Source organism: Camelus dromedarius, chromosome 1, assembly GCF_036321535.1.
Source record: "Camelus dromedarius isolate mCamDro1 chromosome 1, mCamDro1.pat, whole genome shotgun sequence".
Lineage (NCBI taxonomy): Eukaryota > Metazoa > Chordata > Mammalia > Artiodactyla > Camelidae > Camelus > Camelus dromedarius.
In genome coordinates, this window is record NC_087436.1 from 119,547,918 (window position 1) to 119,567,148 (window position 19,231).

The following is a 19,231-nucleotide window of genomic DNA, read 5'->3' on the forward strand; positions in this document are numbered from 1 at the left end:
TCTTAAATAAGATTAAACATTAACATTTAAAATATACCAAGCATGCAGCCCTTGGATTTCTTAAAAAGTCCATCTTACTAGGGAAAAATATCTCCAGGTCATTAGCAACTAGCTGGGTACAGATTTAAACATTTCTATAAAAAGATGAACAAAACAGGTTAAAAGTAACCAATTTTGTCAGACTCAAGTTACTGGCAAAATCAGATGGCGAGGACTGTTAACAGTGCACCCACTCACTTCTCAGCTCCAAAAGCCAGAAGGCGATCACTTTTAGCAGTGAGACGGTAGCTGATGATAAATGAATTCAAAAGTGTTCTTCACCAAGGGCATCATAAAATTTTTCTTGGCAAAAAAAATGTTAAACCTTTACCCTTCCTTCACTGAAGCAAGGCAGTGGACTACGGGGTCCAGGGACTCGCGCGCTCCGGGAGACACAGAGGACGCGGCGCGGCGGCGACGCCAGCTACCCAAACTGCAGGCTCCGCGCAGACCTTTATTCATTTAAAACATGGCGTCACCAGAGTGTGAGTAGACAGAGGTTTTCCTGACACCCTACAGTCCCGTCGAGTCCCGTCGCCCTGCTCTGTAAGCCCGAGGACCTAGTGACAGTAAAAATCAACGAACGAACTCCCGAATTAAGAGTTCATTAACGCAACTTGCTTAATTTTCTGTCGAGCCACTGGTTACTAAGGGCTTCTGACAAGGTTTAGGAAAAGGTCAAAAGTATTCAGAGACGAGAAAAGATGAAGGGCCTCGTAAGTGCGGCAGTGGGCGGCGCTAGGCCTCCTTGACCACGCCCACCAGGGCGGGCCTCAGCGTGCGCCCGTGCAGCTTGTAGCCCACTTTGCTGACCAGCGCCACGGTGCCGGGCTCCTTGCCCTCCACCGGCGTGTGGAACAGGGCCTCGTGCTCGTACGGGTCGAACCTGGCCCCCAGGGGGTTCAGGCGGAGAAGGCCGTGCTTGCTGAACACTTTCTGGATCTGGACCTCTGTCATCAGGAGCCCCTCGTAGAGGTGCTTCAGGTGGGGGTTGTCGTCTCTGATCTCCTCCTTGGGAACTGACTCTGTTGCCTTCTCCAAGATGTCTGCAACCTCCAGCAAGTCCTTGCAGAAGCCCTGGATGCCTGGGCGGAGTCAAAGAAGATATCATTTGCATCCATATCAACTGCCCAGGCAATTAGATCCCGAAGCCCTACTTCCTTCATGCACAGGCTGCTGAAAGACACCTTTTCAAATCATTCGTTTGTCCTAGAATTTCACTGGCTGGACTAAAACCCGAACTTCTGAGGTTTAGACAAGAGCCAGTGAGGTAGAGACAGGCAGCTCAAAGTGCAGACCCCTCACCATCAGCCCTGCCCAGACTGAGAGGGGCGTAAACTCCAGAGCCTGTTGTCCCCACGAAGTCCAGCCACGCTGTGGCCCCGGGCCCGCCAGGGAGAGGTGGCTGCTGTGCTCAGCTACAGAGCACGGGCCCGGGAACGTCTCCCTGGCTGGGACTGAACTGCTGTGTGATCCTGGTTAACCTCCCTGGGCCTCAGCTTCTTCAGTTATAAAACAGGGGTAAGACTATCTAACACACAGCATGCTCACGAGGATCAAAGTTCTACACACTCAGAGTGCCCGGAACACTCTCAGTACTCAGTAAGCATTAGCAGTTACTTGGCACTACAGGGTAACAGCTTCCAGGACACACCCCAGGTCTTAACTTTAATCTACAGAAGAAATAACATGTTGGAACGTTTTACATAAATATGCGTTTGTGGTTTCAAGAAAACGCTGCAGATGCTGCATGCTAGTGACCAGAGGACCCCTGCCGGGTCCCCGAAGGCCACACGGCACTGCGCCCACCCTGCTCCGATGCTCCAGTGTGACCCGCCCACGTCTTCTCAAGCCTCAAAGGCTCTACTCCTTTATACAGTATTTCCACGCGCCTGCTTTACAGGGAAACTTAAAAAATTTTTGCCTATCTAATACAACAGTGAGCATCTGTTATAGATCACCCTTGTGCCAGTTGCTGGGGAACTGTTGCCCTCATGGAGTGCACAGGCTTCGAGACAGGCACATGATCACATAGGTGACAAATACAATCACAAATCACACTCACACGAAGGAGCACTCATGAGCACTAAGGACAAATTAATCTATGAAGGACTTCATTTAGACTAGGGAGTCGGGGGAGGGTTCTGTGAGCCGAGGCCTGGAGAGTCAAGAGTGATCCAAGCATCTGAGGAACCAAAGGGCAGCCAGTCTACCACGAAGAGGCAGACCTAGAGTAGCCGAAGGTTCCAGAGTGGGTGGTGGAACGGGTGGAGGTATGCCGTAGGCGAACTGCACTTTAACGGCACTTTGGTCGGGCGGTGGGCGGTGATGCGAGGGCTGATGCTGGCCTGGACCAGAGCAAAGGCAGCAGCAGGAGCTGGATGAACCAGAGCCCAGCGACGACCACTCACAGGCGGGGGGCGTGGGCTTGAGGGAGGGCTTCAGGTGACAGACCTAAACGCCTGGGTGGGTAACGGTATCATTTCCTAAAACGGGGAGAGAGGAAGCACAGGCAAAGGGAAAACCCAGTTTGAAATCCCTGTGAGACACCCCGGTCAGGACACACTAGGCGCAGGAGAAACGCCTGAGCTGGAAAGCGACCCTGTGCGTGGACACCGTTTAGACCCATCAGATGGGCAAGTCCCCAGGGACACAGTGAGGGGGCGGCCTGGCTCCGAGCCTGAAGAACCCAGACACGTGGAGGGTGACAGATAAGCGGCCAACGAAGGGGATGACCAGAAAGAGGAAGAAAAACAGGAGCTGAGGTGACAGCATCCAAGAACAAAGTGTTTCAAGAAGAGCAGTGTTCTGTGTTGAATGAGGAAACATGACAAGGCCTGCATCTTAGTTCGCACCGCCGCCACGCGCGTGCCCGCGGGCTGACCCTCCGGTCATGAGCCCGAGGTTCCGCATCTATAACATGGGGAGATGGCGCCTGGCTGACAGCTCAAACGGCAGCCTTCTGTGTTGTCAACACAGCACGCGTGGAGCTGGGAGATGGGCCTTAGCGCCATTACCTGCTTTGTGGTGAGTGCAGGTCATTCAAGCCTCACTGATCTCAACTGTGAAATGGGAAGGACGAGGACAAAAACATCCAAAGACGACAAAGCAGACAGCGTTTTGGAGATCTTAGGGATACCAACGCGCCTCTGAGGCTGCTCTAGCTAAGGACGTTAACCTCAGAGGGCCGACCTGCCAGAGGCCCCTACGGGCTCACACCAAGTCTTCACGTGGAAGAGCAATCGACACACCCCTCACTAGAGGAATCACAGCTCCAAATGCGGGTCATGGGTATTTCTGCTCCTTCCAGGCGACAGCCGACCCAACCTACAAACTGGAGGGCTTGCCACCAGCAGGCCCCGACCCCCACCCCTGGCTGATCACGTCTGACACAGCCCGCTTCTTCCTTCCAGGATCATTATCATACAATGTTTAAAGTTTACCATATAGTTTTGCCTCCTCCACCAATTTTTGGCTCCTCTGCCGTAAGTTCTCAGTATCAGCCAAAGCTCGCTTATATTTTTCCTTAAAAAAAAAAGTGGGGGGAGGTGTGAGGTGGAATATACATAGATTAAGTATGGAACAAATTCATAGGAAAGCAAATCTGATAAAACAAATTCCAAGTCAAAATACAAATAACATCTATTGCTCTGTTTGAGATTCCAGATTACAGGCAGCGCTGCTTAATAAGCAGAAATAACCTGTGTCACGATTTCTAAGTGGGTAATAAGATGGCCGGGTGCCACATTTTCACACAGCCCCTAAGGCCACCCTCACTTAAGTGTGCAGCGGTGGAAAGGACAAGAAAAAGCTTCTAGTTTCTGGGGTTCTGACAGTTCCCCACAAGGAAGGACCATTCACTGCTCAGCAGAATCTCTCAATTAAGGGAATCCTAGAATCCTGGACAGGGGCTGACTGCCTCGTGGCCATGCCTTGAGGAGGTTCAGGAGAACCACGAGCCTGGTGGACAGTTTTGGTCTCTACCCTACAGAAGAGGTACAACCCCATCAATGAATCATGTATTTTTAACGTTGCCTAGATATGGCTCGGGTGAAACATCTATTGTGTAATAATCATCCGAATTCTGAAATCCTCCTCATTTCTCACAACATTTCCTGTAATTTCACTCATCTCCTGGCATTTCTATTTTACCATGCACTCAGTTACCGTGCTGGGCCCTCCCTCTGTTTTCAGCCTGCAGGTGATTCCAATGCAGCCTTAAGAGCAAGGCGTACTAGGCACAGCCCTGGCCTGCTGGTGACCTTGGGAGCGTTACTGAAGTGCCCTGGGCCTCAATTTCCTCATTTGGAAACAAGGATACTAACAGCTGACTCACAGGGTTGACGTGAGGATTTATATAAGTAAAGGGGTTAAAACAGTGCCAGCATCAGTGTTTGACATGATCATTCTTAAATCCCTAAAGGACCTGATTTGTGTCACCTGTGCTTTTTCGTCCGGGGTACTAATCTGTATCACTAACTAGTTCATAAAACTGCCCCTTCCCTATGAGAGCACCACATAGCCACACCTCTGCCCCCTACCCTCATCCTTCCCTAAGAGCCAGCTTAATCAGCCATCCTGAATATTCCTCCCTTGTAAAGACCGTTTTAAGTCTTAATTCAATATAGTCTACGTAGCACATAAAGATGATTCTTATGACAGAACCAGAGCCACAAGGGATTTGGGCCCTATTCCCTTCTTCAGCAGTAACTTGTTGCAGGACCCAACCGCAGTCCTTGGACAAAGATGGCTTCAGCCTCTCTTGTCAATAAAGCATGAAGGCTGGCCAGACATCCTTGGAAGAGATTTACTTGGAGTTCAACAGACCACGTCCCCCAAGAGCTCCATGGACTTACCATGGTCTCCTTCAGCTGCTCTTCCAACTTGACCTTCTCTTCTATGAGCGTCTTCTCTGCAGAGGGAGGATCTGTCTTCTGTCCATTGGGACCCACATCCTCTTCCAAATTCTGGCCACTGTTCTTCTGTTTTGTAGCTGTGCACAGCAGCCGAGGAGAGGGCCTAAGAGAAGCCCACATGCTAGAAATTAACCATGGTCTTTCTGCCTATTAAACTCACACATATGACTTAAATTGGAAAAAACTTAAAACTCTTTGCTAGTGACTTGTGGAGGAGAAAGGATTTATCCTAGATCTAATAAAGGTAAGTTGTATATGATGTATGGAAGCTATTTATACAAAATCTTCTGCAATACATGCTTCAACTAATATGTCAATGTACCCAAGACGCAGTGCTAACCTCCTCTTGTTCCTACTCTGAACACTTTCTTCTCAAGTCTGGTCATCCACACCCCACCACATACTGATGCAGCAGCTACTACCAGAGGTGAGGCCCAGTAGTGAACAAACCTGGAGATCTTGCCCACAGGGTACTTATAGTCACACAAAAAAGATATCTGTACACAAAGAACTATAATCGAGGTTTTAAAGTGATAAAAGAGGAACCATGTGCTTTAGGAGGCTCAGAGAATACTTCCAGCTTTGGGGAAATGGAAGACTATGAAAGAATATGTGCAGAGGGGCTCTGAGTGACAGATGAGAATTCACACGGAACTGGGAGTGGATGAGACACACCCACTTTAGGAACAGGGACCAGCCTGGACAACGGCAGGGAGGTAGGAGAGCACAGGGGAAATACAAAGAGCTCTAAAACTAATCCTGGAAGTGACTTAAGATATTACTCAATCTGATCCCCACATGAAAAAGTTTAAGTGTTAAGCCCAAGGTCACAAAGCCATTAACGAATGATGAGAGTCCCAAAACGGATCTCTTCACCAGGCCCAGTGGAGCTCTTCTTACTTACACCGATATGAAAATAAACTGCATTCAACTTTCTTCCCAGATCAAAGAAAACTGCCTCAATGCACAGGAAAGCTATGATCGCACAGAACATACATACAGCATGGCAGAGTGACATGACAAGGCAGCATGCGGAGTGACAAGCTGGAAACAGAATGCTGGTCAGAAAGAGATGGTTGAACTGTTGCTTCCACGATCTGGAATAGTGAGTAGCTACCAAACAGAATGTGTTAAACTGCCAACTTACAGATATGGTGCAGGTGTACTGTGTAAGAAGAAAGGCAAAACACAGAGAAATACAGAAAACACGGCCCTGTTTTTACAAAGACAAACCAGAAATCATGAGTAGGTACATGTGTCTTAGGCCTGCAGAGAGTACTGGAAGGGTCCATTAGTCTGTTACCGAGAGTGTTGTGTTTACTTTTGTGATTAAAAAAAAAAGGCTGAAGTCTAAAAACACAACGTGCTGTTGTAAAGCCATCTTATTTGCTAGTTGTCCTGGCCTACGGGGGCGAGGGTCACAGCCTTTCTGCAGGTCAGCGCTGCTCTGCAGACCCTCCTAGAGCTGCCGGAGCAGCAGTGTGGTAGGAGAGGAACAGGGCCCAGTCAGAGCCCACCCTGTCCTACACGGAGGGACACGGCGTCCCAGGGAGCTTAGTTACTCTGCCAGCTCAGAGTACAATTCCGCTCTCCTGACCCCTCCATGCGGGTCTCCTCCCGCCAACCCCCTTGGCGGAGACAGAAATTAACGCTGACTTGGAGATCACTTCCCAGGCAATTAATGGTAGATATAAAACCACAAGTTACTTGAGAAAAAAGCCTTTTTGACTTAGGCATTCCAGATGGGTTTGTTCCCATACTGCTCTAAATGACTTACCAAGCCGGCAATCGCACCTTCTCTCCCTCACCTGCCTGGTCTCCCCACCCGCTCAATGAGCTCCTTGCGGGACAAATCCAGGTCTTGCCCACGCAGCTTCTACCCAACGTTTGGCTCAGAGCAGCTTCTCTAATAGATAACCTGGTTCTGGGAAGTTCTTCCAACACAGAAGATGCTAATACACTAATTTATGAGTCTGGACTTTCAAAAAGCAGAAACCGCAGGGTTAAAAAAAAAAAAAAAAAGAAATAATGAGGCGAGGGCACTGACTCATGACCCCGCCGCACTTCTGACCTCGGACTCGGGAGCAGGCAGAAGTGGACAAGGAATCCGTGCTGAGCGGAAAGAGCCCGTGTGCCGCTGCCGGGCGCCTCGGGGACCCGGCACGCGCGGCTCTGCGACGCGACCGGGCTCGCGGCCCGGGTCGGAGCGGTTCGGACTTGCGCGGGGCGCCGTCCCGCCCACTCCGGGCCCGCCGCGCGGGTAGCAGGGGCAGCGCGGGCAGCGAGGCGGCAGGGCAGGCCCCACAGGGCAGGCCGGCTGGTGTCCGTGCCCCGCGTCCGGGAACCACCGCCAACGACGCCCGTGCTTGGGCCGCACCCCGCCCCTCCTCAGCCCGGGCAGCCGGGCGCCTCTTACCTGAGAGACAACGCCAAAGCCGGGATACTACACCGCGCCAGCCTCACGCACCGAACCGCCATGACTGCCACTGCCGCCGCCGGCACTGCGCGCTCACTGGGCATGAGCAGAGGCCGCTGGCCCGCCCCTTCGGGGGCTAGGCCACTCGCGCAAAGCCTGTGCTTGCTTCCCCGCCCAATTATTCCCCTCAGCCAATCCACCTCCGCTTCTCTTTTGATGGACAGACTATACGCACCAATAATTGCCTGTCATGACGGAGCACTCTTCCTCCAACATCTGGTAGGAGGGGTCTGAGACCTTCCGGAGCCCCAGGAGGTGAGGAGGTGAAAGGTGAAGGAAACAGCCGGCGGAGACTCCGTGGACGGGCGTGGTCAAGGGAAGAACCAATGGGGAGGAAGCGTGGGTGGCTGGGCGCCGGAAGTGCGGGCGCTCTAGGTGATACAGACTCCGGAGTCGGCTTTCCTTTGCGGACGTGTGTTTGCCGTTTCCCGCAGCCCTTTGCTCTGGGAGCCGGCGTGGGGCCGTGGCAGGCGTCTGTCCTCTGCTTCTCCTGTGCTCCCTCACAGCCCGAGCTCCTGGAACCGTGCCGGGCACAGGGCGCTCAGTGTAGGCTAGATGCAGGTAGGCGGGCCAAGGGCAAAAGCACGTCTGCAGGCAACCGAGGGACTTTAGAAAGTATAGTCCTGGCTGCTCCGCCGAGGCCGGTGGCTGCAGGGGCCTCCGTCGCTATCTGTGAGTTTTATTAGCACAAAACCGAAACCCTAGGAAGCAAACGTGACACCACGCGGCAGTCCTGGTGCTGGGTGAGGAGAACGTGGGTGTACGTTGTTTTCTTTGCAATCACATCGTCTTCAGTTTTCTCAGAGTAAAACAAAACAGCAAAATATGAACAGCATCTAGGAAAATTGGGGACACAGCTAAAGATCATAAATCCAAATGTTTTCGTTACTCTAACAAAGGTCAGTGCTACCGTATCACGTCCCACCAAGGAGCCGAGGTGCTGGACGGGGAGGTGCTGCTTGTTTTCATACCCCCCTGCCGCTGCCCTCGAGGCTCTGTCCTGGCTCCTGCTTCAGCATTGCCTGGCCTGCTGTCCTCTCCACCAGGATCGAGGGCTGGAGCTTGTCCTCTCTGCTAACATGGAGGTCTGCCCCAGATCCCCGGCTGAAGCCTGTGTTCTCCCCCAGACCCCGGTGCTGCAGCCTGTGGTATCCCAAGTGGAGGGCTGCCTGCTTGTCGTATTTGTGAGAACCAAACCTATGTTCTTTCCCTTTGTTCCCATTAAAACACTCATCATGTTGAATACCTACTGTGTGCCAGGCCCTGTGCCACCAGCTGTACGAGGCAAAAAGCCAAATTCAGTGAAATATTCCACTGGACAAATGGCCCTGTGTATTAATTCATTAGGGGCCTGGAGGGAAAAAGGAAGTAAGACTGAGGGTAAAAGAGCTTAAAAAACATAGTGGGATGGAATGTATGGACCTTACTTGGATCATGATAGAACAAACCAACTGTAAAAAAGACACTTGTGAGACCATAGGGGGAATCTGAGTATAAATAGTTTTGGATGACAGTAAGGAGCTACTGATACTTTCCTTAGGGAGAGACAGTGGCCTGGTGGTTAGGTAAACATGCCCTAATTGTTTAGCGATGCCAATGCTAAGTGTTGAAAGTGTTTACTGTAAATTGCCACAGTGTCTGAAGTTGCTTTATGATTACTCAGGTGAAAAAAAAAGAGGATCAGAGAAACACAAGTGGCAAAATGTTGAAATGGTTGAGATGGACGATGAATAGTGTGCGGAATTATGACTATTGTGTGTGTTTGAAGTTTTCTGTAACAAAATTTAAAACATGTCCTGTTTCTCACTGGCTGTGACCTTGGGCAAGGCATTTGTTCTCAGCATTGATCCGCTCACCTGTAAAACTGGGATTATATAATTTATTGTGAGGTTTAAAAGAGGTGCAAATTGCACTTTCTAATTCTTCTTGGGGCTCAAGGGAATCACGTGGGAACCCTGCCCTCAGTAGCTCACAGTGCAGCATGGGGCAGTCAACAGGTAGTTACAGCTGTTGTGTCCTGAGACAGAGGAGCACTGGTGGTTGCAGTGGCAATGTTTCTGGGGACACTGAACTGCCCTGGATCCATGCCAGACAGGAGGCGGTGCCCTGGGTGGGCGTCTAACCGTGGATTTTCCTGAACAGAGGCCTGTCTGTGCTGCCACCTGGTGGCCACATTGGGAACTACTCCCTTGGGAGCCTGCTCAGGTAGGTAATCCCCTGAGGTCTGTAACTTCACCACCCCACTGCAAATCATCAGCACAGGGAGAGGAAGACTCCTGGATCAGCCCTTGGAACCTATTTCCAGTAAAAGGAGTGGGCGGTCCGGGCCGGGAGTGCAGGAAGAGCAAGCTAAACGGCCCCAAATAAGGATGGGGCAGTGTTTAAAAGAAAACACCCTCAGGAGAAGGTCGTACAGAAGGTGGGACAGCATCTGGGCAGTGGGTGTGATGCTCATGACAGCTGAGGGCCCGTGAGCGCCAGGCTCCATGCAGGTGCCCTCTCGTGGACCAACCCACCCTGCAGCAACTGGGGGATGGGGGATGGGCCAGGTTAGGTCACACACTGGAGAAAAGGCAGAGTCTTTGCATGTTTTTCCCAGCCAATCCCAGCACAGGTGACCGTCAGGTCTGAAGCCAGAATCGTCATTTATCTATTCCATTATGTGGCTACGAGCTGTGCCATCATCTTCATCATCATCATTATCCCTTGGGAGGGACATGGATTTTCATCCTTTTATCCAACTCTGAAATAAGCTAATTAAAAAGGAAATATGGGTATGATGGTTGTAGTAGACAGAATTCTAAAAATAGCCCTCCAAATACCCACCCTCTGGTTATTCAGTCAAACACTAATCTGCGTCCCGCCGTGAAGGGACTTTGCAGATGTAGTTGGAGACCCCAGCCATGTGGCCTTCATGGAGGTGACCTGGTGGACTTGACCTTGGTGAGCCCTTTAAAAGCAGAGAGTTTCCCCCATAGGCGAAGTCAGGGAGCTTCACAGCATGAGAAAGACTCAGCTCACCATGGCTGGTGTGAAGGTGGACGGGTCCTGGGAGAAGGTGGCCTCAGGGAGCAGAGCACAGGCCCCCATCTGGCCACCAGCGAGGGCTTGAGGACCTCAGATCCGCTGGAGTCCACGGGCCATCTGAGCAGGCCCCGGACCACAGCCCAGCCTGGCTTTGTGAGATGCCCAGTGGAGAACCTCCCCACCCCGCAGCTCACCAAGCCACAGAATGATTCCCTGATGTGGCCACTGCTTTTATCCTCTCCACTTTATTCTGTCTCAGTACTCGGGATGGATTAACCAGAAACCTTGTTCCCATCTGCATCATGGAGTCTCATTCTTGGCCCACTTTTGTTTGTTCCGGTGCTTCAGGGGACACTTTTCCCCCCAGCCTCCACTGGGAAGAAGTGGAGGCTCCTTGGTTAAGAGACTTCCCTGGAAGGGGGACCTGACAACTGACAGCAGGTTTCATCCCCCGTTCCTCCTGAGCACACGGGCTCCAAACGGAAGCTTTATGTTCTTGGTAAGAAATGCCACCAAAAGGGGCCCCCAACATTCAAGCTGAAATAACTTTCTGCAAAAAGTTGCATGAGGATCGAGTAAATGCAGCCTTAACTGGCAGCCATCTCCCCAAGGGCATGAGGAGGCCAGGTAGGGCTTACCATGGGTACCATCTTCCCCTCCCACAGAGACGCCCTAAGGGCAGGGAAGGAGAGAGCGGGCGGCCAAGTCCTGAATCCCGAGGAGAGCGTCTTAAAAAGCCTGTAACTATAACTCAATAAAAAAAATGTTAAAAAAAAAAGCCTATGGACATGAGAGAGCATTTGAATCTGAGGCTGATTAAATTGTTCATCACAAACCCACTGCGATTTCAACTCTCCTGCGAGTTGGTTGAATCTGCCATTAGCCGGAAACAGAACTGTGAAAAGCATGAGGGTTGGCAGGAGGGACAATTTCTCATGATACAAATGATAGATGCTTATTATAGAAATACTAGAAAAAGTAGGGGAGGGTATGGTTCAGTGGTAGAGTGTGTGCTTAGCATGCATGAAGTCCTGGGTTCAATCCCCAGTACTGCCAATAAAAATAAATAAATAAATAGACCTAATTACCCCCCCAAAGAAGAAAAAAGAAAAATGCCTAAAAAATTAAAAATTAAAAAATATGTACATAGTAAGATAATGTAGGAATATTCACCTCTCCCCCTCCTGAATTCCTCTTTCTCTTGTCCTGGTTGGGACCTTAGGCACCTGCACTGTCTGTCTCCCCTTGACCCCAGCCTTAGATTGATCACAAACCCAGAACTGGAGCAGGAGGCATCTTGAGATGGCAGCAGTGACCCCGAGATGAGCAGAGAGGAAGTGGGTCCCTTCGCTTGCATCACGAGGCTGATGATGCTCACGTTATTGTGAGAAGCCCAGCTCAAAGGCAGAGGGGCTCCCTGGAGCTGTGGCTGAACCTGGGGTGCTTCACAACCTCCTTTCTCGCCGCTAGTAGCCTGGGGTGGCTGTCAGGAGACACGGACACGGATATAGGGCACACATGGGACCCCCATAGGAGCAGCGGGCGCACCTGCCTCCGCTCTCACCCCGAAGCCCTCCTGGAACAGGAATCAGAATCCCTGGGGGGAGAAGGGGTGGAACAGCTTACAGGGCAGCCATGGGGTGCACATCCTCCTGAGAGGCGTGATGGGATGGGGAAAGGATGCAGGGTCTCAGGATGGGGACGGTTCATTGTCTTGTGGGGGCTTCACGTTAAGGCTGGCATGGAGGGGTCTCTCACCTCTCAGGGGCAGCCTCTGAACCCACCCCCCACCTCTCCTCACATGTGCCCAATTCCAGCTCCAGTGGGTGGAACTGGAGTGGGGAGGCTTGGGCCATGCCTGGAGGAAGGAGCTGGTGTGGGAGGATGGGGAGCCTAGTGAGTCCGCCTGAGGCCACGGGGACCACCAGGGTGGGGGGGGCCACCAGGGTGGCGGGGGACTACCAGGGGGGACCACCAGGGTGGGGAGGCACCAGGGTGGGGGAGGGCCCACCAGGGTTGGGGGGAACTACCAGGGTGGGGGGGGACCACCAGTGTTGGGGGGGAGAAGGCCCCAAGGACAACCAGCGGGGCCTCCCTGGGGGCTCGCAGGGAAGGCTGGCCTCAGGCCCTGATGGGGGGGTCTCTGTCACCTCTCAGGAAGACCCTCTCCAGAGGAACCCACCCTCCTGCCACCCCCTGAAATGTCAGGCCCCTGCTCAGGGGCACCTGCAGGGGTTGGTAGTAAGCAGGAACAGATAAATGCAACGTCCTTCTTTCCAGAGCTCACGGCAGCATCTCCCCTGGGCCTCGCCTTTTCCTCTCCAGATGCCCGGTCCTCACTGGGTCCTTCCCCTCCTCGCCCTCAAGGGTTGCCCTAAATCTCTTATCCCTTCTTACACGCTGTGGATGCCACACACTGCCGGGCAGCCGGCAGTCCAAGTGCAGGCTGCTGTCCCAGACCGTGGGAAGGGAGGGACCAGAAGAGAAGGTTCAGGAGGGAAGAGCATTCGGAGCAGCTGACAGCAAAAGACAGTGAGCACACACCTTGCGTTTTTGCAGGAATAAGCTTCCTCTAACCTCAGTTTTCTCGTCCATCTAGCTGAGGCATCCCTTACTTCTGCTCCTCTTCTTTGAATGTCTAAGTCATGGTCTCCTGGGGGCTTTACTGGGCACCTTGAGTCTTCATCACCTTTTCCCCGGAGGCCTTAGGGATCTCAGGCCAAGGTGGCGCCCCGCAGTGCTGGAGTTCTCAGGTGAGCTGCATGTCTACTGCCAGAGCCCTCCTGCCCGGCCAGCGCCTTTACTGAGTTGGGGGGAGGGAGTACAGGGGAGAGAAGGCCGGCTTGGTTAGTTTATTTGAAACAGGCTCTGTCCCTTCCTAACTGAGTGGCCTTGGACAAATTGCTTAACCTCTCTGAGCTTGTTTCCTCACCAGTGAAAGGGCGATCCTGAGATTATACAGAGGAAAGGGCACAGGTGTGTGAGCGACTCTGTCCCCGTGGCGGAGGTAGGTGGGCCTTTTTCAAAGGCTGGTCCTTCCTTTGGAAAGCTCACCTCCCCGGCCTCCCCAGGGCTGCAGCTGAGCGGTCCCAGGATGTGGGCACCCCCGCTTCTGCCTCGGTGGCGGAGCAGGAAATGCCGCAGCAATCACCTGGGTTGTTCCGTCCCTCAGTCCCTCAGCCTTTAGACTCGAGGGTTGGCAATTTCGGATTTCTGATTGGGACCCAGTTTGTAAATCAGGATGATCAGAGCCCAGCAGGGCTGCGGCGCTGGGAGGAAGTCACTGCGTAAAGGAGGAGGTGAGCGCACTGCGTGAGAGGATGCCAGGGGCGGCTCCGGCTGGTCTCGGGGAGATGCTGAGTGGTCCAGAGGGGCCCTGCATCCGCAGGGTGCATGATGACCCGTCAGTGCGCTGGCTGCCCTGCCCTCACAGTTGCGCTGTCATAAGCATATGGCCTGCCTGCCACGTTCGGGGACCACAGGATAGGTTTTGTGGGGTGTGTGTTCATTTATGGGCTGTGATTCAGCATGGGGGTGGGGAGGGGAGGGGATGGGTGGACACGGATACCGAGCAGCCCCAGGGTCTCTGGACAAGAACGGAGATGGGTCATCGGATCTGAGGGGTGGAAACAGGAGGGGGACCTAGAAGGAGGAAAGAAGGAAGCGCGGTGACACGAAGCACCATGACACGAGGGGACATCCAGCACCTCCTCCTGCAGGCTCTGGCTGCAAGGTGCACTGGGAGACTGGGGTGGGGATAGCCACTGGGTTTGAGCAGACCCTTAGCAGGTCAGTTAGGAATGCGTTTAGCTGCAAGTCTGAAAACCTGACTACTGGGGACTCAAACCAGGAGGAGTTTATATTCCTCCTGTAAGGAACATAACGACATCCAGAGGGAACAGCACCTAGCATGGGTTTGGCTGCCTCATGACACTGCCAGGGATGAGGCTGCTGTGTCTCCGGACATCACATCAATGTCCAAGGCAGGAAGATGGAGGACAGGAAGACCTTTTCCCTTTGTGGTCTTTGCTTTTGGGGTCAGAAAGGGAAGCTCCTCTGGCAGTCGCCTTACATCTCATTGGTCACCACTGGGTCATATGCCCACCCTTTAACCAATCACAGGCCAGAGGAATATGGTGCCAGGACTGGTGTAGACCAATCAGAACTCACACCTTTCATGGGCAGACCTGCCTTTGCTGAGATCCTGAAAGCTTCAGGTGCTGCCTGCTGCCTGTGGATGTGGAGGGCAGGGATGGGGTGGTGCCCGGGGTAGGCGAGGCCGTACAAAGTCTGTGCACACGTGACCTTCCCTAGGTGGGATCCTCCCCTGACCCTTGTAAAGATGGAGAAGAGAGGACACAGTCCTGCAAGCAGGCCACACCCGGCTGGAACTTGCCCCAGGCCACTGCTGTCCACCTGGTCTGTTCCCCTGGCAGATGCTAGAGCTGCGACTCTGGCAGGGAGGGGCCCCGTCAGAAGTAACTTAGGCAACCCCAGCCAGAGGCTGGAGGCACTCTGCGCCATCTCCATCAGTGGCATCCCTGGCTTACACCTCCAGCGATGGGGAGCTCTCCACCTGCACAGGCCTGACGGCTCTGGCCAAGCCCTATGGGGCACAGGAAGAACCTCTCCATCCCTGGGGAGGCTGGAAAATAGACAATGGAAACTCAGCCAGGAAAGTTTTATGCGCCATCTATGCTATGACCATGGCGAATAGAGAAAGAGCTTAGAAAAATGCAGCCTTTGATCCAGGCCCAGGGGTTAGGAGGTGAACTTGTCCAGCTCCTGGCTTTCAAGTTGCTAAGTGGGAAAATCTCTGCAATCCTCACCGCCTCTCTCCCCAGGCTTGTCCCTGTCCCCGTGGCTGTGAAAGGCTGAACCAGATCCAAGGGGGTCTTCAGGTGTCCCCTGACCCCGTCTTTCTCCCCCTCTGCTATCTCTGTCCTCTCATTCAAGCTATGAGCACTTAAAAAACACTTTTGAGAATTTCCAAGGCCTGCATGGAGCTGCCAAGAAAATAGCAGATTCTGGGAAACAAACAGTTGGCAATGATCCTTCAGCTCAACCAAGGAGGGTCGGAGGAAAGATTCACCCCCACCTCCCTCCAAACTCTCCACCAAAGACAGAGCCCCACCCCCAGGAGGGTCCCAAGTGGGGGCTGATCTCAGTGGGGTACGTGAGTGCAGAGGCTGGCAGGCGTTCATTCCCCCAGGTGGATGAGAAAGTGGGTATTGCTCTGTTGGGGGGAGGATGTGAGCACTGGAGGGGACTGTCATCTTTTCCAGACCCCCTGCCAACGTGCGTGCTGGCCCGCCAGGTCTGGTTGAGAACAGAAACGGCTGTTGGTGGGAGGTGGGCAGAGGCCACAGGATATAGGAGAGTGCAGACGGGCCGAGAGCCTTGCCGGCTCACCGTGCAGCCGGGAGCCCTGGGCCCTGCGGGTCCTGTGGGCTGGGCAGGGTCACCTTCCTCCCTCCCTCCCTCCTCCTGCACCAGTGGGTGGCTAAGGGAACTCACTCTGGCAGGGACAGCTCCCCAGGCCTTGTGTCCTCATCTCCAAACAGGATCATAGTTCCCACCTCGGCTGAGTTTTGCTGCTGTGGCAAACGGTATTTCATATGTGTACTTTCACTTAAATGTCAAAACAGCTCTTTGTGGTAATATTATCATCTCCATTTTATGGGTGAGTAAAACCGAGGCTCAAGGTTAAGTCAGTTTCCCCAGGGTGAGTAGGTTAGAGGGAGATTTAGGATTTGAGCCTGGTCTCTTATTCTATGACAAGTTCCTCCCAGAGGGGTGTCCCTGCCCCTCAGTAACCGTGACTTTGCACAGGTCGCTTTTCCCCTCTGTGCTTCTCATCTGTGAACGGAGACAGACCCTCAGGGTTGTGCGTCTCAAAATGTGAAAGTCAGCCTGGACCAGAGGGCCCTCTGCCGACATCCCGGGCTGCCAGGCCAGCTCGGCTGCCCTGACAAAGAGCACGGACTGCGGGGCTCGGACAACACAGGCTCATTTTCTCACAGTCCTGGGACCGGGAGTCCGGGTCAGAGCGCCGGCGTGGTCGGGATTCTGGTGGGCTTCTCCTCCCGACTCGAGGTTCACTGCCTCCTGGCTGGGGTCTCCTCGTCTTCTTAGGGGGCACTAATCCCATCAGGGGCCCCACCCCCATGACCTAATGACCTGACTACCCCACAGGCCCACTCCAAGTAGCATCTCAAGGTGGGAGGGCTTAGGGCTTCAACGTGAATTTTGGGGGGACACGAACATCCAGTCCACAGGAGACCCCTCTTTTTCTGGGCTCAGTACCAAGTGCCAGAGTCTGAGCGCCCCCCCCCCCGGCAGCTTTTGTTGCTGTACCTGGATCACGTCCTGTGTTTGCTTCCTCTGCTGGCGAGAAGCCATGGGTGGTCTTTTCTCTGTTGCTGACAGGTTGAGGGGCAGAGGTGAGGCCGGAGCCTGCTGTGGGCATGTCGAGTGCAGCTTTTACAGTCATCAGGAAGTCTCTAGAGCGGTCCACCTGAGTCAATTCTGTCCAGCCCCACGGCCACCGTCCTGGTGGTCCAGGATGGCTCCCGTTGGTCTCTAACCCACCTTCCACGCGACATCCAGAGGCATCTTTCTAAAAGGCAGGTCTGACTTGGCAACCAGCTGCCTAAACCCTTCCACGCCTCCTCGTTGCCTTCGGGGAAAACACCTCTGCTTCACACAGTCACAGGGGCCTGCAGGTCTGGTCCGCGTTCTCCTCTGCGAGATCACCTCTTCCCTGCCTTCTCCCTCAACACCAGGCAGATGGAATGGATTTTGGCTCTGGACCCTGGCTGAGATCCGCACTCCGTCTGAGAACCTGTTTCCTCCCTGTGCTCCCCCTTCTCTGCCTCAGACCCCACCTGGCTGCCTCCCCAGCCCCTCCCACCCAGGCTGGGTCAGGGCCCTCTGTGCACACCTGTCCCAAGAGGTGGGTCAGTGCCACACCAGGCTCCGGAGCCTAGCTGCCTGGAACTCAGCCTGGAGACCTAGCAGGTTCTTAACTTCCGCGTCCTCCCCTTCTGCATCCTCCCAGCCCCCACCCGATGGGGAGGCTGTGAGAGCTAAGCGAGGCTCTGATGCACAGAAGGGCTTAACCCCCCGGTAGGCAGCCCCATCAGCACCCGCAGTGTGAGCCGGGCTGGCCCTGTAGGCAATCAAGGAGGCTCACAGTCACTCAGCACGTGGTCCGACCTCTTAACTGTACAGACACAGGCTCCCTGAAGGCCAGGCTGTGATTTGTCCACCCCACGGTGTGGCCAGGGCCAGGGCTCGGGCAACATATGTGCAAGAGGCTGAAACCCTGGGTCCGCATGCTGCCTGGTCCACAGCTGTTGTAGGAGTGTGGGATTCCTGTGTGAATACACCTCGGTTACTTTCCATCCTCCTGTGACTTGGCTTGGATGACTACCTTATTTTGCCTAAAAGACTAGCCATTAGTGATTCATGTGCAAGGTCCCAATGGGTCAATACTAGGCTGGCAATTGTTCACCTTCTCTTCCTCCCACTCCCTCCCATCCCCCCCCCCCCCCCCGCCTCTTCCTTCCCTTCCTTCCATGTTTATTCAAGTCCCTGGTTTTGGTGTTAGGTGTTCAGGTTCAGCAGTGAACGAGCCACCCACCTGCCCTTACGCTGTGGTCTTACGGGTCACCCAGTTCTCTCCAAAGCAGGCCCCAGAGGCGGTGTGATGGTGAAGGAGCATGGAGCTGAGAGGTCTGGCTCCCGCAGCAGGACGACTGCAGGTGCTGAGCTGGTCCGGGGCTCTGCCAAATTCATCCCTTTCTCATTGGACAATGATGGAAATCATCGCCCACCTCCAACACGGGTTGACGCCTACGTACCGGTCGTATCGAAGACCAACAAAACGGTGGCTGTACGAGATCCCTGTGAAGAACAACGGCTGCGAGTGTTTTTGATTTAGGGAATCCTACCTTCCCGTGTAAATGAAATTTCCTTGTTTAAATATTTTTTAAGTCGCAAAACTAAAACACGAGCGTTGAAAAAAGCTGAGCCACGCGCAAGCCGGTAAACAAAAGGCGAGCGGGTCCTGTCGGAACCCCAGGAGACAGCCCGGCTACCACGGCCGGCGGCGCGCTGGCGCAGTCGCATCGAGCGGGCAGAGGGCGCGGCCGCAGAGGCCGGGCTGGGCTCGCCGAGGTGCGGGCGCTCTCCGAGCTCGGCTCTGCCCGGCTTACACTGCGGGTGAGAACCGTCTCCGCCTTCTGTGCGGGGGTTACATGCTGCCTACCAGGCACAGCCTCCTCCCGAGCAGTGCCGGCCTGCTCCACGGCTGTGGCTTCAAAGCCCGGGGGGGGGGGGAATACCTACTGAGCATGCGTGATTCGCGACTGGCGTTTTGCAAAGGCCGAAAGGAAAAAAGGAACCGTGACTCCTGTTAACAATTCCAAGAAAGATTTTCATGGCAAACAGGTTGTGTCAGCCTTCCCTGTTTCGTCTGCTGAAGTCACTTAATGCCTCCCATTCGATGTATTTCAAGTCCTGCTTTCAAGGTTTTTTTAAATTGCGGTAGAATACACATAACATAAAACCATCTCAGCCACTACACGTGCAGTTCAGTGGTATTAAGTACATTCACATGGGGCACTTAATGGCACAACAATCACCGCCATCCATCTCCAGAACCTTTCCATCTTCCCAAACGGGAACTCTGTCCCCATGAAACAACTTCCCGTTCCCCTTCTCCCGGCCCCTGGCACCCACCATTCTGCTTTCTGTCTCTAGAAATTTG

At 53.7% G+C, this 19,231-nt stretch overlaps 1 protein-coding gene and 1 long non-coding RNA gene across 2 annotated transcripts; both read right to left on the reverse strand.

The window, feature by feature from the left end:
* Positions 1-480: 480 nt before the first annotated feature.
* GRPEL1 (GrpE like 1, mitochondrial) lies at positions 481-7,523 on the reverse strand. Its single transcript, XM_010998504.3, has 4 exons — positions 7,372-7,523; positions 4,896-5,058; positions 3,483-3,564; positions 481-1,124 (listed from the first exon to the last, which is right to left on the reverse strand). Exons 1-4 carry the CDS (start codon positions 7,473-7,475, stop codon positions 778-780), a joined length of 696 nt encoding a protein of 231 aa, XP_010996806.2. The 5' UTR covers positions 7,476-7,523; the 3' UTR covers positions 481-777.
* A 3,011-nt stretch (positions 7,524-10,534) lies between these two features.
* On the reverse strand, positions 10,535-17,995 carry LOC105104747 (uncharacterized). The gene is made up of 3 exons (XR_838598.3): positions 16,816-17,995; positions 13,003-13,261; positions 10,535-11,941 (listed from the first exon to the last, which is right to left on the reverse strand). It is a non-coding gene; the product is annotated as an uncharacterized LOC105104747 (long non-coding RNA).
* Between the last annotated feature and the right edge of the window lie 1,236 nt (positions 17,996-19,231).

Bases quoted from the DNA above. Each gene is read 5' to 3' on its own strand.
- GRPEL1 (XM_010998504.3), bottom strand. From the start codon at position 7,475: ATGCCCAGTGAGCGCGCAGTGCCGGCGGCGGCAGTGGCAGTCATGGCG. The intron at 5,059-7,371 runs GTAAGAGGCGCC...GGCTTCTCTTAG, and splicing joins GCTTTGGCGTTGTCTCTCAG to GCCCTCTCCTCGGCTGCTGT. The intron at 1,125-3,482 runs GTAAACTTTAAA...GACTCCGCCCAG, and splicing joins GGAGGAGGCAAAACTATATG to GCATCCAGGGCTTCTGCAAG.